The 27262-nt window shown below is 36.5% G+C and overlaps 1 protein-coding gene across 2 annotated transcripts in view; it reads left to right on the forward strand.

Annotated features, from left to right (window-relative positions):
* The window catches only part of nectin4b (nectin cell adhesion molecule 4b), a 72819-nt gene that overhangs the window by 465 nt on the left and 45092 nt on the right, over nucleotides 1-27262 (forward strand). For both annotated transcript variants that reach the window (XM_030159497.1, XM_030159498.1), the window contains exons 2-3: nucleotides 16598-16798; nucleotides 22067-22234. In XM_030159497.1, the coding sequence (XP_030015357.1) occupies nucleotides 16598-16798; nucleotides 22067-22234 (369 nt within the window). The remainder of the gene's footprint in view (nucleotides 1-16597; nucleotides 16799-22066; nucleotides 22235-27262) is intronic.

Here is a 27262-nt window from a genome sequence, read left to right on the forward strand (position 1 = left end):
TCAGTGTAAATCATGTGTTCTCTCATATTTAATTCACTGATCATGTAGACCAGGGCTGTCAAACTCATTTTAGTTCAGTTCCACATTCAGCCCAATTTATTCTGCAGTGGGCCGGACCAGTAAAATAATAACATTGAAAAAAGTAAAATTATGTTATGATCAGGTTTACATCTATAAAGGTTCCTTAAAAATCTGAATAACATGAACAACTTGAATTGTCTTAAAAACAAGTGCAATTTGAACACTATTCTGCCTCGTTTTCTCAGTTTATCATTTCCACATGTGCGTTACAATCACACAGAACACTTAGTAACAGGCAGAATATTGGTCAAACTGCATTTACTTTTTTAAAGACATTTCTATTTGGTCATATTTGTTCAGGTTATTCACATTTTTTGTAAAAGTACAGTTTGGAAATATAAACATATTCATTTAATTTTACTTTTTTTACACCAAAAAAACAAAGAGAAAATTTGGGGTTGTCATTATTTATAGGTTATTATGATAATATTTGACTGGTTCTGACCCACTTCTAATCTAATTGGACTGCATGTGTCTGTATGTGGAACCTGAATTAAAATGATTTTGACACCATTGATTGTTCATATCTTCAGTGTAATTTTTGATTTTCACAAATTCATCCCGTGGGCTGGACTGGACCCTTTGGCGGGCCGGATTTGGCCCCCGGGCCACATGTTTGACACCTGTGATGTAGATGTTCATAAAAGCTCAGAGTAAATTCAAAGGAACAGAGAAAACTGAAGAAAAAGGGACTTTTTCAGTAAACGTTTACAACTGCAGAGCCCAAATTCACCAAAACACATCATTAACTACTGTCGATCTTTTATTCTCATCTCCTGTGCCTTTAACATATTTAGATTTTTATCTTTTATGTCGGTTTATGCAAAATATTCGGTCTGCATTTTTTTTTTTTTTTGCAGAAATGCATCTAAAAATATTGAAGTGGCTTTTACAGATTTTTTCACCTCATTGCATCTTTTATATCAGTTTAATCTTTGTGTATCTTTCATGTCATTGAACCCATACAGACCCAGAGCTACTTTTCTGTCAGTTCCCAAATGAAGTTCTCTCTGTATTTAACCTCTGTTAAGGGATTTATCACTATTAATGTAATATTATCTTCTTTATTTTGCATTTTTCAGTGTAAATCATGTATTTTCCGACATTTAATTTAGATGTAAATGAAAAAGTAAATCCTATGGTTATTATATCAAAAGCAGAGAAAACAGAAGAAAAAGTGTCTTTTTCAGTCCAATCTGTCTCTAACTGAACATAAACCCAGTGTGTCCATCCACTGTCGTTGATCCAACTCCATGGGTTTTACTGGGGAATCAATGTTGTAGAAGATGACGGTGTTTCCATGGTAACTACGGAGCCTCTAAACGTCCAAATGGGTCATATCTGATGACCAGGAAAAGATGAAGAACTGTATTTGACACCAATTATTGACATGTATTGATAGAATTAGTGGATCAGCAGGTATTAAACAGTTTAGATCAGTAGATGCTTTTGGTCCTCAGTGGTTGTTTGGGTCTTTAAGGGTTAACCCTCAAACACACACTGGAAACCGAACCCATCTAAAAGGATGAAATGACAGAAAAAACAGAAAAAAACACAAGAACATTCGAGGAACAAACTTGGAGCCACGATAAGTGCTTTAAAAATGGACACATTCATCATTTATCATAAATCATTAATTGTGACCTGATTTAATTTTAACCACTAATCTAATATTTGCATAATGTTCTCATAAGTGTGTGTGTGTTACTGTCTGAATATCCTTATTTGTAGGAGCGCTGAGACTAAATCTACATACTTTTGTCTTTTTTTTTCAGTATTTAAAAAGTGTTGCTCTGTGTGACTTAGTTCAACTAAAAGCAGATTTAATCGTTGTCCTTTATTCTACTGATCTATTGAGGAAAATGAATAGATTTATTTGTTTTTTTCATATTTTTAGATAAAAGAGTGCCTTGTGTTTGTCAGTTTTAGCTTCTTTATGGGATAATTTAACCCTTCCTGATCTGGTTAAATGCCACTAAACTCTATTTTAAATGTCAAACAAATGCCGTGAGTGTGTGTCCTCATTTTTGTGTCAGTGTGTAAATAATGACACTGGTCCGTTGTGGTGTTTTGTCAGACAGGTGTTAGTTTTTGGCAGGTGTTTGAGGGAAGCCTGCTGTTGTGTTTGTGGATGTCGGATCCTCCTGTCCACGTCACAGAAGGGCTGTGTGTGGACAAACCTGACGGGCTGGAGCGGTCGGTGTCGTCATAGTGACAAAAAAATAACACAAAAATCAAACTTCAGTCAAACTAACATGAAGAAGGTGGAACACAGAGGTTCTCTGTCCCTTCAGTGTTCACGGGTTGTGCTGTTTTTGGTCAGTATGAGCTTTGATCAAGCATAGTAGCAGAGATTTGATTCTTGATTGATGGATTTTTTTATTATGTTGCTGCGGAACAGAATTCAGTTCCTGTTGATATAAAGACAATCTGTCATATCAGTTTGTTTACATTTGTGGTTTTCACTCTTTTGTCTTCAGTGTGTTGATCTTTTTCTTCTAGAGCTGCAGCTATCGATTATTTTTGTAAGCAGTCCATAGATACTTTTCTTTGATTCAATTAATCGATCATATGAATATATTAAAAAAAAAAAAAAGTGAAACAGACATGTGTGAAAAAGACAAACAGCTAGTCCTTTATTCCAGAACCAGCTGAAACAACAACCACAAAAAGTACAAAAGTAAAAGTATACAGAAAAACTATGTAGAAACACACACCTTTAACCTTGTGTGTCTGTTTCGATCCCACGTTCCCACACACACCTGTAATAAAGTACAGTCAGTCTGAGTCAGTAGTCGCAGTGTAGATGATTTATCAGACACTTACAGGTGTCAAACATACGGCCCCTGGGCCAAAACCAGCCCGTCAAAAGGTTCCATCTGACCCGTGGAATGAAGCTGTGAAATGCAAAAATGACACTGAAGATATGAACGATCAAAGGCGTCAGAATCAGTTTAGTTCAGGTTCCACATGCAGACTCATCATAACCTACAAATAACAACAACCCCAATTTTTTCTTTGTTTTAGTGTAAAAAAGTAAAAAGACATGAAAATGTTTACATTTTGAAACTATCCTTTCACAAACAAATGTGAAGAACATATCAACAACCTGAAATGTCTTACGATGATTGTGTGCAATTGTATCAATATTCTGCCTGTTACTAAAAGTTTTGTGTTTGTAGATCCACTGTGATCTGTACGTTAAAATGTACATGAAGAAATGATCAACTGAGACGGAATATTGTTAAAACTGTACTTATTGTTCTGAAGAATTTCAGGTTGTTATTCACATTTTTAAGGAATTTTTGTAGATGTAAATATTTTCATAATGTCATTTTTACTTAAATTAGACTTTTTTCACTGTTTTACATTATTTTACTGGTCCGGCCCACTTGAGACCATATTTGGCCGTATGTGGCCTTTGAGCTAAAATGAGTTTGACACCCTTTTGCTTATAATATTTGTGGATTTCACCCTGTTTTGTCTTCACTGTTTTCATCTTGTTTGTTCTAGAGATGCAGCTATTGAATATTTTTGAAATCGATTAATCTGTTGATAATTTTCTTCGATTCGATTATGATTATTTGAATAGATAAAAAAATGTCCAAAATGTGAAACAGACGTGTGAAAATGACAAACAACTCGTACTTTATTCCAGAACAACTGAAACAGCAACCACAAAAAGTGTAAAATTATACATAAAAATATCTGTACAGAAATAACAACAATAAAAACAACAGTATAAAAGTATATATAAACATATCTATAGATATAAAGGCCAACAAACCAGTCCAGTTCCATCTGTAACCTCTGATCTGTCAGCTCAGTCTGAAACACATTTGGATCCAACTGAACATGGAACTAACATCCAACTGAAACAAACACACACTCACATTTAGAATGTTTGTGTTAAAGCTGCAAAGTTTAAAGGAGGAAGTGATGGTTTTAATGGAGAAAAGTCAACATAGAGACATTTTCTGCCTTTTTGTCCTCGTCTCTTCTGTTGTTTGTGTTGGTCCTGGGGTCATGTGCGTCACAATAAGCGTCCGTGTGAAACACAACAGTGGAACCAATGTTTAACTGTAAAGAAATTAAGGAAACGAAACTTCGATTCAGGAAAATTGTAACTGAATAATTTCTTTAACCGATTTGAGTTGATTCATTGTTTCAGCTCTTAAATCATGTTGAAGTTGATATTTTCATTGTACCTGTTTCAGCGTCTCTCAGTCAAGGCTTTCTGTGCAAAACCTAAAGAAAAATCAAACTTATTGTAAAAATGAAGAAAATTTCAAACTAGTGGATTTCTCAGAATATGCTCATGTGCGTCTGTGACGTATGTTTGTGTTTGTTTGGTGTCATTTGGGTCATTTCCATCAGTCTCTACACAGACTTCTATTCTGAGTACTTGCATTAAAGTTACTCCAAAGATTTAGAATACATCTTTACTCCTCTACAAAAACAACATTGAGTTCAATTCAATTCATTTGAATTTAATTCAACACTTTATTGTCATTGTATAAAAAAACATGATAGAAGCAGCATTAGCCACTGTTAGCATTAGCTTACAAACGGAGTTAGCTAATGTTAGCGTTCACCTGATGCTGAGAGAAGAAACCCTAAGGCCTTTTGGTTTTGGATTTGGTTTAGTTTGAGTTCATTTTTATGGTTCATTATCCAACGATCACACATGAAGTTTGTGTTGGAGTCTGTGTTGTTCTGGGAATCTGTTGGTTGTTAATGTTAGCCAATTACATTGTTAGCCTAACGGTAGCTAGTGTGGCACAAAGTCCACATCTATATTTAATTTCAGTTTAGTTATATATTTTTTTTTACATCCTTAAGTGGTTTAATTTTTAACAGAAATATCTCAGTAGTTTTCAGTTAGTTTTTAATTCAGTTTTCCGGTTTTGACAAATGATGTGCTGCTCTGTGTTGTGCAAGAGTTTGTCATTTATTGACATTAGCTAAGTTAGTTTTTCAGTCAAGTGTAGCTGGTGTTGCACAGTAGAAAAATTTAAAAGAGGAACCAAGGAACATGGAAGGGAGCGTAAGTGTTTTGGCAAGAAAACCAACGTTATTCCTCAACATAGAAACACACAGGCTGCTTTTACAGATGTAGGAAACCAGGACCAGGACTGTAGTTCCCTCATAAATGGAGTTAACACCAGCTAAAACCAACCCATGACAAAACAGAGTCCAACACAAACCTAATGTAAACACATGAGCATGTGCACATTGTACATATTAACCTTTAACGCTTCCATATTGTGCAACATCTGAATGATCATGAACCGTTAACATTAGCACAAACTGAAAACTGATCAGATTTGACCCACAGCTGTGTGAAGTTTTCATTCATGGTACATATTTCATTGCAGTTCTGATTTAGCTGAAGTACTTTTACGTTGCACTTTTTTCTTCTAGTTAACAAAAATATGATCTGTTAACTGTAATTATGTAAATGTCACTAATGGTTTTTGGCTTCAGAGCCGTGGCCTTTGTAGATCAGTGCTCCACAGTTGGTAGCCGTGTCTCGATTCCTGTGAATTTGGAACACAATGAACAACAATCACCTTTGGGTATGTGGCGTGTCTGCTTTTTGTGGCGGAAGACGCTTTGTTTGAGAATGCGGCCCGGTCACATTCTTATTTTCAGTACACATGAATCAGAACTTCTTGGCCAACATGCGCCGTCTTCCTGTTTTTGTGTCTGACTCTGATGGGTTCTTCTTTCCTTTTGTTCACACCTTCATTGGAGATTAAACTGAAACAATTTGTCGCCCCAGTTAAAAGTGTACCAGCACAGACGGTGTAAGGCTGTGGTTTGAACCTGTGTGTGCCGAGTTCCTGTCATCCTGAGTGAACAGGAAAAGCCTGTCGAACAGCCTCCACACGTAAATGAGCCAGTGTTTGTCTAAAGTGTGTGTTCTCCTCTTTGTTTCAGTTCAGTGTTTATCTCTAATCTCTCACCCTCTCACCTGTTTTCTTGTCTAAATACCTGCCTCTACATTCAGCCTCTGTCCACCTGGGGTCTGTTTTCCGTGTAAACCTGGTGAACTGAAAGCAGCCGCTGCACATTTAACCTTTGTTTCCTGTTCGACACAGTCTCTGTTTTCACTCGGTTCCATAAATAGGTTGGACCACACTGTAGGTCTCTGTCGGCCAGTCTGTAACACATGCAGGGCGTTTGTGCAGGTCTGGAAAGTTTTAAAAATTACGGAATTTTGAAACGCTGTTTTCCAGACCTTGAAAAGTCTGGAATTTGGTGTGAAAGTCTTAATAAAGTATGGAATAGGGATGCGCCGACACCACTTTTTTCCAGACCGAGTACAAGTACAAGTACTTACATTTGAGTACTTGCTGATACCAAGTGTCATTATGAGTCCTTAATAATCCCATTCCAGTTGTTAGTTCCTTTTGTAAATGTGCTTTATTGTCGTTGTCATTAGTCTGACTGGAACAAAGTGCTGCTACTGACGTTTAATGTGTTGGAATGAGCGTTTGTCAATTAATCCACCAGGGGGCGCCGCTCTGAATTAACCATACTGGACAAATACCACGAAGAAGAGGAAAGTTTAATGAGGAGAAGAAGAAGAAAGTCAGTAACTTGAAAAGCACTTGGAGAGCACAGACCTCTGCCAAGGCAGACCCCCCCCACCCCCCAATCACCACTAAAATTTAATCATTTGTTCCTTGTGCCAGAATCAACATTTCCTGAAAATTTCGTCAAAATCCGTCCATAACCTTTTGAGTTATCTTACTAACCAACCAACAAACAAACAAACAAACCCTGATGAAAACATCACCTCCACCATTCCTTGGCGGAGGTAAACATGGAGATGACAGAGGGAACACTAATGTGATACTGATGTTGCTGTGTTTTCTCTGGTAAGGTTTAAAAGTTTATCTTCAGCAGGAAGAGAAAAGAGAAATGAGACATAAGTTTGGTTTTCACTTCCACTGGTGGTGGTCCGCACCGCACCGCTCCGCTCCGCTCCGCTCCGCTCCGCTCCGCTCCGTACCTCCATAGTATTATCAGTAGGATGGAAACCGGCTCAGCTCTGGGTAGTTGTCCTAAATGTGTCAGTAGTTTTTCTCTAACTCTAACAGTGGCTCTTTGAACAGATCCTCTACCTCCACTGTTCCTCTGGTATTCTCTGTCTGCGTACTCATCCTCCATCACCTGGAAAACAGATGGAATGTACTCAGAGGACGGACAGAACGCTGCGTCTGTATCTGTCTGTGTCTGGAACGTTACTGTCAGTGTTATTTTTATCACCGTCATTTATTCGGTTCAGTCTCCACACTCTTCACACTCACACACATTATTCCTCCTCCTCGTACCTGCTGCACTGAACTGGGAATGTCACACAGCCGTAAGTGGTATCAGTGCAGTTGTATCGGATTACTTTTATGAGTACAAGTACAAGTACACACACTGAGTATCAGAGCCGATGCCCGATACTGGTATTGGATCGGTGCGTCCCTAGTGTGGAACAAAGTTTCTCGTATAGTTGAATTTTAGAGTGTGCTCAAAGGCACATCATCTTTTCAGCAGAGGTGTCTACAGAATTTATATTTATTCCTCAGGTAGAAGTACAGATACGAGGGTTTAAACAGACTCCTGTACAAGTTCAAGTATTAACTTTTTACTCCAGTAAAAGTGTATAAAAATAACTGTAAAGAGAAAAAAATGCCATTAGGGAGGGGCCTATAGTGCACTAGCCCACCTCCCAAAAACATGTTTCTAAAGGCCATGATGACTATAATGTTATATTAAAGTTACATTAAAATGTTGAAACATTTGGGATGCACCAAGGTTATTATCGTTAACGAAAACTAGTGAAATGACGAAAACTAGAATTGTAAAAACATTTTCGTTAACTGAAATAAATAAAAACTCTAATTAAAAGACAAAAATGATAACTAACTGAAACTGTATTGTGTGTTTACAAAACTAACTAAAACGTATAAAAATTATGGCTATAATTCCCTTTGTATTCGTCTTTGTCAATGTCGGGTTGATACCAAATCAATTTATTTCACTTTAGCAATTTTAACTAACAGCACCATACGACACTTTATGGTCCGTCACTTGTGTTCACTTGTGGTTTCCAGTCGTCTTCTGGTCCCCACTCTACCTGGAAACATGAAGACTAAAGTTGGGAGAAAGCAGCAGAGTCCTGTCTGGGATTTATGTGAATACGACGACAGAGAAGAAGAGAAAAGAGACGACTAAACTAAAACTAAACTAAAACTAAGCATTTAGAAAAAAAATTTAAAACTAATAAAAACTAACGAACCTGCTCTACAAACAAATTCACATTAACTGAATTAGAGAAAAAAAAAGTCAAAAGTACATAAAACTAAACTATAATGGAAAATCCAAAACTATTAGAACCTTAGTATGCACTAGACACATTTGAGTCCAATGTAAATGTATTAAACACCACATATATGTCCTACTGAGTATGAACATGTGTTTAATGGAGCTGTAGACATGATGACTAGTTGAATATAAGTATTAGTGATGTATAAAGTCGGGTGGATGGATGGTGTATGAACCACCAGGGTGTCAGAATGGTGTATGTTTATACGTCTCATCCAACCACAGTCAAATTCATTCTATCAGGACGGAGTCATTTATCTGGATAGTTTTTTTAAAAAATTTATTTGAACGATGACAAGAATGAAAATAAGCTCAAATGAAATAGGAGTAATGAGGCTATTTTTAAAATGTAAGGAGTAGAAGGTAAAATAAGTACTCCAGTAAAGTATAGATAACCCAAATTTCTACTTAAGTAAGATAATGAAGTATTTGTACTTTGTTACTTGACACCTCTACTTGTAATATCAGAAATACACGAGGAAACAAAAAAAACTGGATCTGATTTCACTAACCGGTCAGTACTGGGATGATTAGTGAAAGGTGTTTGTGTGATATCCACGCACTTTTGTGATTTTTATACGTTTTGAAAATGTTTGTCAGTAAAACATAATTTACTGTGAATTATGCATTCATTCATTCAGAAATTTATTAAAATGAATTTTTCTACTACACACAACAGGTACAATCTGAACACAAGTTTAAAAGTACATGAAGTCAAGGTCTGGGGGAAAAAATATCAGTTTTGTAAAAGTCTGGAATTTTTATTTGTATACAGAGAAAGCCCCTGCCATGAGTGTTTAATTCTGCTGTGTGTCCTCACGTCGGCTCAAGGCCTTTATCTGTGGGAGTTTGTGTCCCATATCGGCCTCAGATTAATTATTAGCTGAGCTCATGAATCAGTAACCGCAGAAAAAAAGAAACTCAACCTACAAATCAAAGGGTCAGTGAGATTTCCCAGTCTGAGTTAGTGTCATTGTGTTAGTGTTTCACACCTTTTACCTTGTGTTTCTGTTTCGATCCCACGTTCCCACACACACCTGTAGTAAATACAGTCAGTCTGAGTCAGTAGTCGCAGTGTGGATGATTTATCAGACACTTACAGGTGTCAAACATACGGCCTGTGGGCCAAAACCGGCCTGTCAAAGGTGGAATGAAGCTGTGAAATACCAAAATGACACTGAAGATACTAACGATCAAAGGCGTCAAAATCAGTTTAGTTCAGGTTCCACATACACACTCATCATTATAACCTACAAATAAGAACAACCCCAGTTTTAGGTTCTGTTTTCATTTGGTTTGTCTGTTTGTCTCTGTTTGCCTGTTAGCAAGATAACTCAAAAAGCTATGGATGGGGGGGGGTTGATGAAATTTTCAGGAAATGTTGATACTGGCACAAGGAACAAATGATTATATTTTGGTGGCGATCGGGGGGGTGGGGGCTGATCTGCCTAGGCGGAGGTCTGTGCTGCTCATTTTGGTCACAATAACCATGATATGAAATTTTCATATCGTTACATCCCTACATGTTACTTTCTTTCCTATTGGAGGAAAAGTGAACCACGTCAACCAATCAGTTCAAGAGTTCAAGAGTTTTTTATTGTCATGTGCACAGCAAAACTGGTAATTATACTACGGAATGAAATTCTTATTCGGTTCATCTCCTAAAAACACAACACGTTAAAAATAAATAAGAATAGGGGAAACAATAGTAATAATAAAATCAACTATAAAAAATTGAAACACTTAAAACCAGCAGTAAAGTGTTCAGTGCTATCAGTGTGTGCTTGTGTTGTGTGCGGCATGTGTAAGTGATTCACTGAGAAGCCTGATGGCCTGTGGGTAGAAGCCGTTTGCCGGCCTTGTGGTCCTAGACTTCAAACTCCTGTAACATCTGCCTGATGGTAGGAGTGTGAAGTGGATGTGTGCTGTCTCTGAGCAGGTTGTGTGTTCTTCATAAGACTCTGGTTTTGTAAATGTCCTGCAGTGAGGGGAAGGCCGCCCCAGCAGTATACTGTGAGGTCTTGATCACCCACTGGAGTGCCTTCCTGTTTTGTGCTGTGCAGTTTCCGTACCAGACTGTGATGGAGGCGGTGAGGACTCTCGATAGTGCATCTGTAGAAGCAGCTGAGGATTTTGGTTGACATGCCAAATTTCCTCAGTCTTCTGAGGAAGTACAATCTCTGTTGGGACTTCTTGATAATTTGGTGGGTGTTGTGAGACCAGGTGAGGTCCTCGCTGATGTAGGTGCCAAGAAACTTGAAGGTTTTCACCCTCTCCACCTCAGTCTCATCGATATACAGGGGTTTGTGTGGCTCCTTTTCCCTTGTTCTTAGGTCCATAATCATCTGACACCTGATTGTTATAAATACTTGTATGTATTTCTCTGCGTTGTAAAAATGGTTCATTGAACATGTTTGTGCATCATACTGTGACACCAGATTGTTTAGTAACTAGTTGTTTATAGTTTTCCTAAAAACGCCTGAGGAATTTCCTGCATTTGCAAGTAAATAGTTGTATATAACTTTATTTGCTGCATTTTTAATTATTGTTTTAAAGTCTTCAATTTATATGTTGATTCTGAGTTATAAAATCAGTTCAGTACTACGGATGTAACGATGTGAAAATTTCTTATCACGGTTATTGTGACCAAAATTATCACAGTTATCATTGTTATCACAGTATTGTTGAAATGTGCTCAAAATGTTCAAAAAGTTCTTGTCTTATACACAACCTGAAATGATTTAACCAAGTTGTATTTTGAAAAAAAACAAAACAAAACAGGAAACAAAAAAGCTCCAAATAAAATAATAGGTACGATGTACTTTCTGTTGCAGAAACATTCAAATATTAACATATAAACATCAAACATACAAATGTGCATTAAAGATGGAACCTTATAGCCATTGTTTGACCATTTTCCAGATCAAGTTTGTGTTGAAAGTGTGATAATCAAACACAGTTATCATGGTAATTATGATTTAAACGGTAATACTAACCGTCGGGAATTTTACTGTGGTTTATTGTTCTACCGGTAATTGTTACATCCCTATTCAACATACTAAAGAGAGAAAGAAATGAAAAAGAAATGTTTTCCTAAATGTGATTTCATGTTCAATGTGTTAATACAACATATAAAAGGAAAAAAATAACTGTAAAGTCACACAGGTGAGGAAAGAAATGATGCAAAATAAGGCGAGCTAAACAGTTTTATAATGAGAAATATAAAGGCCAAATCCAAAGTATTAAAGAATGACCCAAATACAGTCAGACTCCTGAGGCTAAAGCTCTAAGAAACTTCATTAATATGATGAAATTCTGAAATCAAACATCCAACGTTACGTTAAACAGCAGTGTAAAGTGTGAAGGCCTCCCTGTTCTGGTGTCAGAGCCTGAACCTGCAGCGTTAGAACCTGTTTTTCTGACTGTTGGATCTGAAGTGGATCAGGTTGGTGAAGCGGCGCCTGGCCTGAGGCGTTCATGTGTGTTTGTCTGTCTGGGGTTCGACTGTGACCCAGGTTCAACACTTTGAGGAGTACAGGATGTAAATTTGATCTCTGCTGTAAACTTAAAGGTGCAGTCTGTAGGAATCATGTTCTCAATAATTCTGAAATGGTCCTGACTGTCACCAGACATGAAGGAGTCATGTTCATTCCAAGTCCTGATCTCACTGACAGTAGTAGTCCACACAGAATACATGCATTTGAAAAGCTCAGTGTCAGCCCCCAAATGATGTTTATGTTGACATTGTGTGTTTTGGTCTGAGGCTCCGCCCATCACCTGTCTGCCAATCACAGAGTCAGTAGCCTTTGTTCGTCCAGGTTGGCAGTTCCACTGAGCATTTCTGATCATAAATGTCTGACGTTAATAAACCTAAAAGGACTCGGATTATTCCCAAATACGACAAAGTGAGAAACAAAACAAGGAGATGTAGGAGATGATTTAGAAACATGGAGACGGATGAAAGAGGAGAAGGATTTGAAACCGACGCCGGCTCTGCCTCAGTCTGACCACCATAAGAACCACTGAGAGCCAGGACCGCCGTCTGTACCTGGTCCCAGACCAGTGGTGTCTTCTGCTGGGGCCAGGCTGCAGTCTCTTCTCCTGGCCCTGGTGGACAGACTGCTGGTCCAGGACTGGTGCAGAGACCGGGTACCGGTGTAGGACTTGTCTGTTGCCATGGTAGCTCCCTGTAGTTCAGTGTTTTCTGTGGAAGTGAACTCTTCATGTAGTGTGTGTAATCTGAAGGGGGGGGGGGGGGGGGGTTCATGGTTCGGCCCTTTTCCCTATCTCCTCTATCTCCTCTATCTTCTCAAACTTTCATTTGCGTGGGTAGACTGGCCTATTATATATTCTACTTATGTAGAATAAGTCTGGTGATGATTTTTTTGTTGGAAAGTTCAGGTGTGGTGGACAGGATTAGTGGAAACACTAGTAGACACTCATGCGGGATCTGGCAACCCCTAGTCTGGGGGGAGGAGGAGAGGGTACCATGCCCTACAGTATTTGGAATGTGATTGCAGGTCCAGTTTTGGCCCCAGTCCTACATACGGCACCTTTAAGCAGGTTCAGGTGTTCAGGATCCACAAGTGAAAATCCTTTTATAGTTTAGTGTTAACCCTTTAGGGTCCACAGTCACGGCCTTATGACTGAATCACATGATGTATTCAACACATCATAGCGTCGGAAGTCGGTCACGCAGACCACGGAGGAGAATTACATTTGAAAGTTCAGACTCTAAACACTCTCCCACTTTTATTTCATATTGATAGAGCAAATACAACCGGAGATATAACTGTTTGAAACCAGAGCAAACAAACGTGAGTAAAAGTATGAAAATGAGGTGGTGGTGGTGGGGGGTGTTATATTTCTGACCATATCTTCGTCATTTTTTTGTCCTATTTCTTTTTTTTGCCACTTATTCTTTATTAGTCATTTTTCTTTTTTTAAAACACAGAACAAAAACATAACAGTGACATAGTAAACATGATAACAAAACAGTAACAAAACAATCAGCATTCGGCAAATTAAGTGTTTGTTGTTATTCAGAATTAGGTTTTCTGTTGGAACCTGTGTGTGGCATCAATGAAGTCATGTAAATGAACTCCAATTTGAGCAACAGGTCTTTTTTTTGTCAGTTCCCACATTAATTGTCTCTAAGAAAAGCAGTCCATTTTTTCCACTTTGTCGTGTACAGTTCTGCATGTAGTCTCAGCAGAAGTGTAAATCTGTCCATTTTGTGGATTTCATCCACTGTGTTTATCCAGTCCTCCAGCACCAGTGGGTCAGGCCTCAGCCATCTTCAGGTGATTGCTTTCTTAGCTGCAGCTCCAGAAGTCCTCAGGAGGTACCTGTTATTCTCCGTCGAGTTGTCGGGAAAATCTCCCAGCAGAAGCGAAAAAATGTCCTTTTTCAAAACGTAAAAAACTGGCAGAACCTGCAGATTCTAATCCACAGACTGCATTAGTATTACAGGTGAGGGTGAGGGTGACCCCCACCTCAACCAGATGTGGAAACCGAGAGGGGTGAGAAAATACCAATGTAAAGATCTGCTTTCATATCAAATATTTATGTATAGTTTTAATTTATTAGAATTTTAATTTTCTATACCTAATATTTGGAACCAATATTCACTTTTAAAGTCTTTGAAAAGGTTCGTTAAACATCTGTGTGTTATTTATGCAATTAATTATATACATTTTTCAAATCAGATTTTTTTTGTGTGTCTTCTTTGTCCTTTTGTGTTGATATAGTAGGTTAAAGTGAAAAAATAATAGACAGATGAGATAGATGAAGCTGTGCTGAAAAAAAAGATCCCAAACATGGGTATAGTAAACATTTCTTCTTATAGTTCAAGGCAAAATCAGACGTACTCAAAACCGACCAAAATAGGCTCAGACCCGGAAATAAAAAACAGCAGCAAAGGCTCATGAATGTTTAAATGAATAAATGAATGAGTGAATGAGTGATTGAAGGTCAGATTGGTTTTGGTTATCACATTGATGTAAGTAAAAAAAGACTTAAGTGAGTCACTTACAGATTTGTTTTACATTATTTTTGTCTCATCTCGTCTTTTTTTTTCCATTTTCATCCGTTTTTTCTCGTTTCCACATTTTACTGTATTTTCATCTGGTTTTATCTATAATGGAATATTTGTTCTGTAGGTTTCCTTTTTACATTACTTTCATCATATTTTGTCTTCATGTTTTATTCCATTTTAATTTTTTACATCATTTTCATCTTGTTTTGCTTCCACTCTCATCTTTTCCCTGTGGGGTCTATTGTGGTGTTTTCATCTTATTGTTATAGATGATATTCATCTGGTCTGTCAGTCACAAAAAAAAATCTAATGGCTTTTACTCAGACCAAAATACTTCCTTGTAAACTTGAATGAAATAATGACCTGATATTTACTGTGATAATTGTCTCGATTCACTGATAGATTTTTTTTTTTTAATCGCAACAACACATGGATGCCAACTTAGCACTTTTATAACTAGATTTATCAACTTTTCAGACTATCCTAGCTAACTATTTTTCCTTTTTTTCCCAAGAATGACTTAGCAACAAATGTATCTACTTTTAAAACTTCTTTGGAGACTTTGATCATCTTTTGTAAAGTGACTCACACACTAAAACACACCCATGTTCCTGTAAATGAGCCCAGTTGATTTCCTGTTCCAGTCGAATAAACCCAGGGTTTGTCTGTAGATGGAACAGTCAGTGTTTCACACGTAGACACTTTCTTGGTATATTTAGTGGTTTTTCAGACCCTCTGCAGCAGGGGTCTCAAACATGCGTCCCAGGGGCCAAATGCATCCCCCCAAAGGTTCCAGTCTGGCCCGTGGGATGAATTTGAATTCCACAGTCCAGGCTGTGGAACTCATTTTAGTTCAGGTTCCACATCCAGACCAATCTGATCTACAGTCAAATAAGAACAGCAGAAGAACCCACAAAAAAGAATGACTGCAGATTTTCTTCTCGGTTTGATGGGAAAATAATATTACATTATGCCTAGAAATAATGACAACTTCAAATTTTTGTCTTTGTTTTAGTGCAAAAAATAACATGAAATTATGAAAATATTTACATTTACAAACTATCCTGTAACAATAAAATGTGAATAACCTGAACAAATATGAACAACCTGAAATGTCTAAAGAAAATTAAGCACAATTTGAACAATTTTCTGCCTGTTACTGAGTATTTAGTGTCTTTGTTGTCCAGTTTTTTCAGGTTATTCACATCTTTTTTGTTTGGATAGTTTATAAAAGTAAGTATTTTCATAATTTAATAGGGTTTTTTGCACTAAAACAAAGACAAAACTTTGGAGTCGTGATTATTTATAATTTATTCTGTTCTTATTTTACTGGTCCAGTCCAGTTGAGATCAAATCAGGCTGAATGTGGAACCTGAAAGAAAATGAGTTTGAGAGCCCGGCTCTACAGACTCTTTATCCAAACCCATCCCCTTTTTCTGCTGTTGTTGCAGACTTTTGGAGACTCAACTCATCTAATTTCTGGTGTAAAATTGAAAAATATATCATATCTGAACGCAATGAAAAAATAACTATAACATCTCAAAATGTAATTATGTATTTTGAACATGACATTCATAATTTAGAATCTGATGTAAATTTGACCATTTTATTTGGAAAATTTCATATACACAAAAATAAATATACCAAAAACACACCCAAATTTTAAAATCTTTCTGATGGAAATCAAAAAATATATTAAATCATTAGATTTTATCTTTAACAAAGGAAGCACTAGCACCCTGACAAATTTATAAAGAATTCTTTAAAACAGACTGAACTCTGATGTTTTTATTTATTTATTTTTGTTAGATACATTGTTTTTTATACTATTATTCATCTATTCTGCTTTGTGTATTTAAATCTATGCACTTTTTAAAAAAAAATGTATTTGTTAAAATGCTTTTTCTTTTTGACATCATGATGTTTGTTCAAATTTATATGTCTTGTATACCCAAATATTTGAAAAAAAAAGGACAGAAAATAGGTCCTTTCATTTCGTTAACATGTGTACTTGTCCAACTCAGTCCAATCAGACGTGTCTGTTCCTTCATTGACCCCCCCCCCCCCCCCTTTTTTTTTCTTCCTCCTCAGTGGTGTTTGTGCGTGGTGACTTCGTGGAGCCCCCCCAACCCTCCACATCCCTGCGATCGGTGGCTGAGAGTCAGACCCGACTGCCCTGTCACTACCAGGTGGAGCAGGAACAGAAGGTGGTGCAGGTCACATGGTACAAGGAGCTGTGGGACGGCGGCAAGGACCAGATCATCACCGCACACTTTACAGACGGTCACACAGGTAGGACAGCGAAGGGTCAACACTGACCGGTTCAGCTGAAAGGGTCAAAATGACACCTGGAGGAAACTGCATGTTTAAGCGTCACTGTGTTTTCAGTAGGATGTTGGGCTGGAAGAAAATATCAGTTCTGCAATATATCGCAATATTTCATTTCACAATACTGTATGGATATTAACCCTTTCATGCACAGTGGTCACTCCAGTGGACAGTTCTTCTCCAGCTGTTCTCTTGTTTATTCATGGTTTTAGTTGTTTTAGTTCCGTATCAGCCAACACAGTGGACGCTCATGCACCATCCCATACACTGACATTGACACCGTTACTGTAACTTTGCTGTTCTTCATAAACCTGATCTGCACTAACATGTTTGAGTGGAAATCAAGTGCTTGTTATTGTTATTAGACTGTAATTAACAGGCTTTTTTTTTTTTTTTTAAACAAAATGGCTTCTTTTTTGCATATTACCTCTGTGAAGTGAGTAATGACCTGTATTAGTGTATGTTAGAATGTGAGAAAACATCAGATTAGCTGCATTAAAAATGTTTTTATTTTGTAGTTTTCACACAGTATATCAGTAAATACGTTTCTTTGCTTCAAAAATTAAATGCATGGTGTTCAGCTGAATGGATATTTTTGCAACTCCATGAAAATAAGTTCATAAAAACTGTCAATCGCATTGTTGTTTTTAATGCCTAGAGGAATAAAAACACTCAGAAAAAAAAATTAAGGCTCTCATAATTCATGAATGAAAGGGTTAAAAAGTACTGTATCAATTTTTTTGGTATTTATTCAAATGCAGATGTTGTGGAGGTTAATTTTTGTTTTTGTTTTTGTTTATATTTTATTTATTATTATTTAACACTCTTTTATTAAATAATGTTTGTTACTTTGTTGGGATTGCACAAAAATACAGTTCAGATGTTAGTTCTGAACTAATAGAATCTGAACATTTGAACAGGATCTGAAACTGTAATGTCTGTTAAACACAATTTCAGTTTGAACACAGGAACATTTTGTGATAGAACATTAGATCCTGTTCTGATCAAATAAAAATGTGTTTAGTGTTTGTACATATTTCTGGTGTAATTAAATTCTTCAAGGAAATAATCATTAAACAAAAGAAACAAACAAAAAATTGCCTTTTTAACAGTATCGTGATATATCATGATATATCGTATTGTGATCCTAGTATTGTGATTTGTATCGTATCACCAGATTCTTGCCCATACACAGCCCTAGTAGGATGGCATGTTTTTACTCTGGTTTTCTTTTATGTATACAGGTGTTTTATTTCTGCTTCCTTCATATTTACTGGTCTTCATCTGTTGGAGTGACTTTAATAATTACAGTCTTTGGTCTTGGATCTGTTAGATCTGTAGAACTGGAGTTGAAATCTGTTAAATGTTCTGAAGAAAGAGTTCAAACTGAAGGAACTTGTCTCTTTAAACACAGTCAAAGTCATTTTAAATGAATGGGAAAAGGATAAATCTGGATGTAGATGTTTTTCTAATTGATTGAATTGGGTTTGTTTCAAGATGCTTTTAAGGAACACTGTTGTTCTACAGAGTGTCCATAAAGTATCTGTACAATTTAACAAATTTATTACAAAAACAAATGAATAGACAAATCTGTGGAAATTATTACAAATTTAAAAGTAGATATTGAAGTTTTTTGCCTCATTTAATTTACCTCTATATGGGACCATTAGTTGTATGATGATCACATAAAAATAATGTTCTGATGTTAGATCTGAACTAAAAGAATCTGAACATTTGAACAGGATCTGAAACTGTAATGTCTGTAAAACACAATTTCAGTTTGAACACAGGAACATTTTGTGATATAGATTTAGATCCTTGTTACAACCCGAAGGGTGAAACATATTTACAAAGGACACCAGGAGTCAAAGAGTATAATTCGAAAAAAACTTTATTTATTTGCATTTAGTTGCTTGTTCTTCTGCTATTCTCTTCGGTTGAAACCAACATGGTTTTAATTAAGCAGAATCCAAAAAAACCCCTTTTTTTAAACCCCCGTGCCCAAAGTAACAAAGGAAAAGACCAGAGTGGACCGGCAAACTAAACATAAGGACGGTGCGCTGGACAGGCCAACCCTGTACAGGGCCGTAGAAGCTGCCAGCGCACCGCTACCCTATCAACTAAAGCAAACTTCAAAATAAGCCCTAACGAAAGGAAAAGTGAAAACAGGACGTCCGGATCCACCTGGTCAAACAAAAGGATAAGCTAACAAAAAGCTAACAAAACCCCGCTGGCGTGGAGCAACCTGCGTGGAGGAGTGGAGCGGATGCGCGCCTTAATGTGCGCGCTCCGGACGCCGTCATCGCTGGAGGAGGTGGAGAGAGCAGGAGGCGAGAGCCCAGCGCTGGTCCAATTTATAAGCTCAGCCGGCGGGAAAACCAATTGGCCATCCATTAAAGAAACACTAAATACATAATATTTTCAAAAATGGTATCAAGGCAAAAAAAAAAAATAACAGAGAGCAATATCCACCCAAAAGTGTCAAGTAAGAATTATAACAAAAAACCCACAAAAGACAAAGGGGGAAAAACAAAAGTGCGTCAGAACATAACAATCCTGTTGTGATCAAATCAAAATGTGTTTAGTATTTGTGCATATTTCTGCTGTAATTCAATTCTTTAAGGAAATAACCATTTAAAAAAAGAAACAAAAAAAACATGCCTTTTTAACAGTATCATGATATATCGTGATATATCATATTGTGATCCTAGTCTTGTGATTTGTATCATATTGACAGATTCTTGCCAATACACAGCCCTAGTGGTTCTGGTAGCAGAGTCTTTCTTTAATCCTTCATTATTTTTTTAAAGTTTTTTTTGTCTTAATATTGCCTTTTGCTGTTTTTAACACTACATTTCCCTGGTGTTTCTTATGTTGTCAGAAAAGCTTTAAATGTTTTTAACATATTTATGTCCAATCTCCACCATGCAGTTTGTATTTTTATTCAGTGCTAATACGCAGCTCATGCACTGAATGTGCATAAACACATTACATCACTGATCAAAGTGATTTATGACATTTACTCACTTGTTAATTTCAGTCAGACTGAAGACACAACTCCAGGTATGAGAACACAGCTGAATGCCTCACATTCTCTTCAGTCACATGTATGTGGTGTTTAAGAACAATACGTTCACATGAGTGGGTTTTGCTTGAGGCCCATTTTATTCTAATTGACTAGAAACTACAGCTGTGATCAGGTAAAGCAGAAGGGCATGGTCTGTCTGTGATAAACCCTGGACCAGGGCTCTCAAACTCATGTTCTTTCAGGTTCCACATTCAGCCCGATTCGATCTGCAGTGGGCCGGACCAGTGAAATAAGAACAGAATAACCCATAAATAATGACAACTCCAAATTTTTGTCTGTTTTAGTGCAAAAACCCCCATTAAATTATGAAAATACTTACTTTTATGAACTGTCCAAACAAAAAAATGTGAGTAACCTGAAAAAACTGAAATTACTTAAGAAGAACAAGTGCAATTTTAACAATATTCTGCCTCTACTTCTCATTAGTCCATGTGCATTCTGGATCAGATCTACAAAGACACTAAACACTGAGGAACAGGAAGAAAAGAGTTCAAATTGGGCTGAATTTTCTTTAGACATTTCAGGTTGTTCATATTTGTTCAGGTTATTCACATTTTATTGTTACAGGATAGTTTGTAAATGTTAATATTTTCATAATTTAATGTTATTTTTTGCACAAAGACAAAAATTTGAAGTTGTCATTATTTATCAGCATAATGTAATATTTTTTCACATCAAACCAAGAAGAAAATCTGCAGTCACTCTTTTTTGTGGGTTCTTCTGCTGTTATTATTTGACTGTAGATCAGATTGGTCTGTATGTGGAACTTAAACTAAAATGAGTTCCACAGCCGGACTGTGGAATTTTTGCACTTTGCAAATTCATCCCATGGGCCGCATGTTTGAGACCCCTGCCCTAGGTAGACCATACAAGGAGCAGCACAGAAAGATGTTTTTTTTTCTTTTTTTAGATCAGATTGAACTGTACTGATCCTTTGGGCAGAGCCTTAGAGAAATTAAGGATGGAATGTGCACACATAAGAAGAATTAGACTAAAAGGAAAGAAAATAGTAATAACAATAATTATAAAAACAGGAGTGAAAACCGGAACTTACACATTAGGAAGTACTAGTAGAAATAAATAATAAAGTAGTAATAATAATATTTATGTAATAATAATTGTTGTCTGTCTGTCTGTGTGATATGACTTCATTAATAATGTGGTCATATACAATAATAATAATAATAATAATAATAATAATAATAATAATAATAATAATAATAATAATAATAATAAAGTTATCATTCTAAATGTGGTCATAACAATGACCTACACATAAGAAATAATAATAGATTGATTATGTTCATTTTGTCATTTTCTTATATTAGATTAACAGTTCTTATCAAAGTTAGTGAGGGTGAGTGTTTTACCCTGCTGACTAGGGCTGTGTATTGGCAAGAATCTGGTGATATGATACAAATCACAATACTAGGATCACCATACGGTACATCACAATATGTCATGATACTGAAAAAAGCTGATTTTTTTGTTTGTTTCTTTTTTTTAAATGATTATTTCCTGGAAGAATTGAATTACAGCAGAAATCTGCACAAATACTAAACATTTTTATTTGATCACAACAGGATCTAATATTCTATCACAAAATGTTCCTGTGTTCAAACTGAAATTCTGTTTTACAGACATTCCAGTTTCAGATCCTGTTCAAATGTTCAGATTCTATTAGTTCAGAACTAACATCAGAATGGTATTTTTGTCCCAACAAAGGAACTAACATCTGCCTCTCAGATAGTAAAAAGTGCTTTTAGGATGCTTCAAATAACCATTATTAAATAAAACAGTGTTAAATAATAATAAATAAGATATAAACAATAAAGAAAACCAAAAAACCAAAAATGAATCTCCACCATATCTGCATTTGAACAAATACCTAAAAATATCGATACAGTACTTTTTCATGTCGATACAGTGTTGTGAAATGAAATATTGCGATATATTGCAGAACCCATATTTTCTAACACCCCTACTGCTGACAAGTTTGTATGTGTGATGATGATGATGATAATAATAATAATAATAATAATAATAATAATAATAATAATGGCTTGGTTTGACAGTGTAATATGTGTGTGATGTGTACTTTTGTATTATTCACATGCTGTTTTCTCTTTGTTTGGTGTCGTCAGAGTTCGGCCGTTACTCCGGTCGGGTGAAGTTTGAGAGCAGTACCCCCACAGAGAACTCGGCTCTGCTCATTCCCAGCACAGAGGTGTCGGACGAAGGCTCCTACACCTGCCACATCTCCACCTTCCCCAACGGAAACTTTGAGAGGCACATCACACTCACCGTCTGGGGTAAGAGTCAGCGCTCAGGCTGAGGGTTTCCAAACGCACATGTGAAACTCTGCATGGGGAACTGAAACGGGTAGTGATTTACCTTTGTCAAACTTTTCTCTCATCTGTTTTAATTATAGATAAATAGATACTAGGGATGCAAATTATCGATTAATCCATTAATCATTAGTTGATTGACCTTATTGATCGATTAATGATTAATTGATAAGTGGCAATTTTTCTGAGAATCTGAATTTCTCTTTCGATCAGGTCTATAAGAATAAAAGCTAAATATTATTTGTATACTTCAGTGTAAAAAAAGTCATATTCCTTAGTGACTGATTTATTGAACCATTGGATACAGAACAGACGATGACATTTATGGAGTAAAACGAAAGAAATTCTGCAGAGAAATTCAATAAAATAAATGGATCTGAGGAGGGGCAGTACTTTGCATCACTGACATGATGAAGCCACATTTCAGCAGAGATGCCCCCCCCCCCCTTATTTTCGCGTGGCCACCAGGGTGACTGTGGGACATAGGGCTGGACCTACTGAAGGTTTGCGTGTATTAAAACTAACAGCACACACAAAAAACTGTACAAACTGATTTAGTAACAGTGCGGACTAAGGGTTGTGTCTTTCAAAGGTGTGAAATAGTGCATCTGCATCCAGTTAGTACGTCTGACACAATGAATATGTAATAGGAGGCATTTACACACAATTGTGCGTGTGCTGGGAGGAGAAAATATAAATATATTAACTTAACACAAGCAAAGTGATTTATCAAACCCGAAAGCAATTTTACTGATAGAAACTGCGTCTGTGTTGAACAGGTGTCAGACGGTTTGGATGTGTAGTTACACACATGTGGAAGTGGTCAGGAGACAAAGACACTAGATGCAGAGAACACATTTTTCACCCTCGTGAACATTTTTGGAGTGACGGAAGAAAAATAACTGAGACATATGCCCCCCCCCCCCCCCCCCACACACACACACACACACACACACACACACACTTTATGGGACTCTTTTCTGCTCCTGATAAGTGTGATTAACCCTTTCATGCATACTGGTCACTACAGTGGACAGTTATTCTACAGCTGTTCTCTTGTATATTCATGGATTTTGTTGTTCTTTTTGTTGTTGTTGTTTTTTGTTTTTTTTTTAACACATATCTTTATTAAAGTTTTAAGACACTACATATCTTTTCTGACATGATTTGGTAACATTATCTAGATCTCTCCTGCGCATAAACCCCCAGAATCACAAACCTTCCCCATAGTTTTCACACTATTTATCAGTAAATACATGTTTCTGTGCATCAAAAATTAAACGTATGGTGTCCAGCTGAGTGCACATTTTTGCAAATTCATGAAAAATGGGTTCATAAGAATTTTTTTTTCCATTGTTATTTTTTTATGTGTTTTTAAAATTTGTAAAATTATTTTATTTTTTATTTATTTATTTATTTTTATTTATTTTTCAGAGGAAAATTTTCAATCACATTGTTTTTTTCATGCCTAAAGAGGAATAAAAACACTCAGGAAAAAATTTTGATTAAGGTTCTCATAATTCATGCATGAAAGGGTTAAAAATACGCACCGACATTAGCCAACAGTGGGACAAAATTTTGTGCGTCTGACAGTGATTTATTCCAACTACCCCCCCCCCACCACCACCACCACCACCTTTCAAATGAAAAATGAATGAATGAGTCATGTAATACCTTCGGTGACAAAACTCCAACGTTACATTTCTGTGCATCTGGATCATTCAGCGTACTGTTCCCATTAGTGCTGGTGTATCTGACAGCAGTTTAGCGCACACAAAACCCTCATTTTAATTGTCTGCAAGACTTTGACTGTTTGGCTCCATCGTGTCCTAAAGCCATTCTAACTCATCAACACCATGATCCGGTTTGACGACCGGCTATCCCAGCCGCAGTGTCGCAACGTGGACAAACCGGCAGCTGTCGGACAGGATGTGGAAAAGGGCAATTAACCGACAAATAATAATTTAATCGAGCAAATTCTTATTGACAATTAATCTGTAGTCGATTAATTGTTTACATCCCTAATAGATACATTTCTGTAGTCAGTTTCTGTATTTTCTTATGGAAGTAAGTTATGTCTTGCTTTAAATATAATTTTGTTGCTGTTGTAAACTGAATCAAATCTGGAAAGTTTAGAGCTTTTAACTTTAGTAGAAGCCATAAAAAAACCAAACAGTCAGGGTTTTCTTGAATCAGTTTTATCTGTTGGAGATGACTTCATTTGCTGCCACTCAGCTCAGTAAAACCTGTTGTGACACGCCGGCGCCACACAAACAACAGACGCAGCGTCCGTGACAACCTGCAGCACTGAATTCCCTTAACTGAACTCCAAGTCCTAAACACTCAACCAGAAACGTCTTCATTTGCATATCTAGTGATCCACAGGCTACATAGAAACACACACCACCATAAAACTAGTTTAAGCTTGTTTCATAGCACAGGTGTCAAACATGTGGCCCGGGGGCCAAATCCGGCCCACCCAAAGGGTCCAGTCCTGCTGGTAGGATGAAAAATGCAAAAATTACACTGAAGAAATTATCAATCAATGGTGTAAAAATCATTTTAATTCAGGTTCCACATACAGACCAATTAAATCTTAGTTGGGTCAGAGCAGTAAAATATTATCATAATAACCTATAACTAATGACAACTGCAGATTTGATCTTTGTTTTAGTGTAAAAAAAAAAAAGAAAAAATGCATGAAAATGTTTATATTAAACAAAAAATGTGAATTACCTCAACAAATATGAACAACTTGAAATGTCTTAAAAGAAGTAAATGCAATTTTACCAATATTCTGCCTGTTACTAGGGCTGTGTGTTGGCACGAATCTGACGATGCAATACAAATCACAATACTAGGATTATGATATGATATATCACAATATATCATGATACTGTTAAAAAGGCAATTTGTTTGTTTGTTTCTTTTTTTTAATGATTATTTCCTTGAAGAATTGAATTACAGCAGAAATATGAACAAATACTAAACACATTTTATTTGATCACAACAGGATCTAATGTTAAATCCCAAAATGTCCCTGTGTTCAAACTTAAATTGTGTTTTACAGACATTACAGTTTAAAATCCTGTTCAAATGTTCATATTCTATTAGTTCAGAACTAACATCAGAACATTATTTTTGTGCAATCCCAACAAAGGAACTAAGATTATTTAATAAAAGAGTGTTAAATAATAATAAATAAAATAGAAACAAAAAAGAAAAACAAAAATGAACCTCCACAATATCTGCATTTGAACAAATACCTAAAATATCGATACAGTATTGTGAAATGAAATATCGCGATATATTGCAGAACCGAAATTTTCTTACATCCCTATTTGTTACTAAATGTTTTATGTATTTGTAATCGCAATGTAAGTTGTAATGCACATGTGTAAATGATAAAGGGAGGCAGAATACTGTTAAAATTACCCTGGTTTTTCCAAAGATATTTCAAGTTGTTAATGTTTTTCAGATTTGTAAGGAAACTTTGTTGATGTAAACATTATCCTAGTGTAATTTTACTTTTTTCGCTGTAATTATCTTACTGGTCCGGCCCACTTGAGATCATCTTGGGCTGAATGTGGGACTGAACTAAAATGAGTTTGACACTCCTGTTTTATAGTATATGTAACATTAGCTAACTCCATTTTTACGCTAATGTTTCTGACATCGAAGAGCAGAAAATAGGTGTGAATGAGCCTGATGAGAAGCATTTAAAATGAAAATTTTGTTTGGCCAGGTGTTGAAAACCTGCTTCCTTATTTCACAGGAAACAGAATTAAACACGTGGTTCCAGGCACAACAAACCCCGCCCCTCACACATACTGTAGTTCATTTTGGCATGGATCCAGCTGATGTTATCATGTCTATGCGTGTGCTGATGTCAGCGTATCAACTGCTACTATATATGTGACAAGTCTGAAGTAAACTGAAACAAAACTGATGTTTTATAGACATTTGAAATTTCACCCATTATAAGTAAATGGAAGAAGAAAAAAGATTTTAAAAATTCATAAAAAATTTGAACTTTGACCTACTTTTCCCAAAATGTAACCACATCTATTCTGGGTCACAGGCAATCTATAAACCCAATCTGGTCTGAATTCAACCAATAGTTTTACTGCTAGAGTGTTCACAAACAAAGAAACAAACAAATCGAACTAAAACTATACCCCTTGCCTCCCGTTCAGGGGGCTGTGGTAATAATAGCATTTAAATAATTCTCAACTCCACTTCTAGTATTGCAGTCTGTTGCTAAAATAGACAAGAGTGTAAAGTTGTAATACCACGGACAGCCACTGGGGGCTCCAAAAACTCTATATGTTACCATATGTTTTTTATTAGTAATTTTTTTATTTATTTTTTTTTATCAATTAGTAGAAATTTCAGGCGACCCCATCTGAATTCCAGACGACCCCACGTGGGGTCCCAACCCCAAGGTTGAAAACACTGGGTTAAAGTGTACAACATTAACATTGACTTGGCTACTCTAAGACTAAGACTAAGACTAAGATTTAGACCAACTTTATTGATCCACAAGAGAAATTACTGCAACACTAACTTTAAAGCACACGAGTACACACACACACACACACACACACACAAACACACACACACACACATACACACACACACACACACGCACACACACACAAACACAAACATGTCATACATATTGAACCTTTATTTATTTTATTCAGTGAATGAATTGATTCATTCATGCCAATATTTAGTTTTTCAACATCTCTTACGCCCTGAGATGAACTGTACCCCGCCTTCACCCCTGGGTAGCTGGGATAGGCTCCAAGTGACCCCCGTGACCCTAGTGAGGATAAAGCGGGTTCAGAAAATGAATGAATGAATGAACATCTCTTACATCAGGGGTCTCAAACATGCGTCCCGCCAAAGGTTCCAGTCCGGCCCTTGGGATGAATTTACAAAGTGCAAAAATTCCACGGTCCAGGCTGTGGAACTCATTTTAGTTGC

This window comes from Sphaeramia orbicularis, chromosome 17 (assembly GCF_902148855.1).
Source record: "Sphaeramia orbicularis chromosome 17, fSphaOr1.1, whole genome shotgun sequence".
Taxonomy (NCBI): Eukaryota; Metazoa; Chordata; class Actinopteri; order Kurtiformes; family Apogonidae; genus Sphaeramia; species Sphaeramia orbicularis.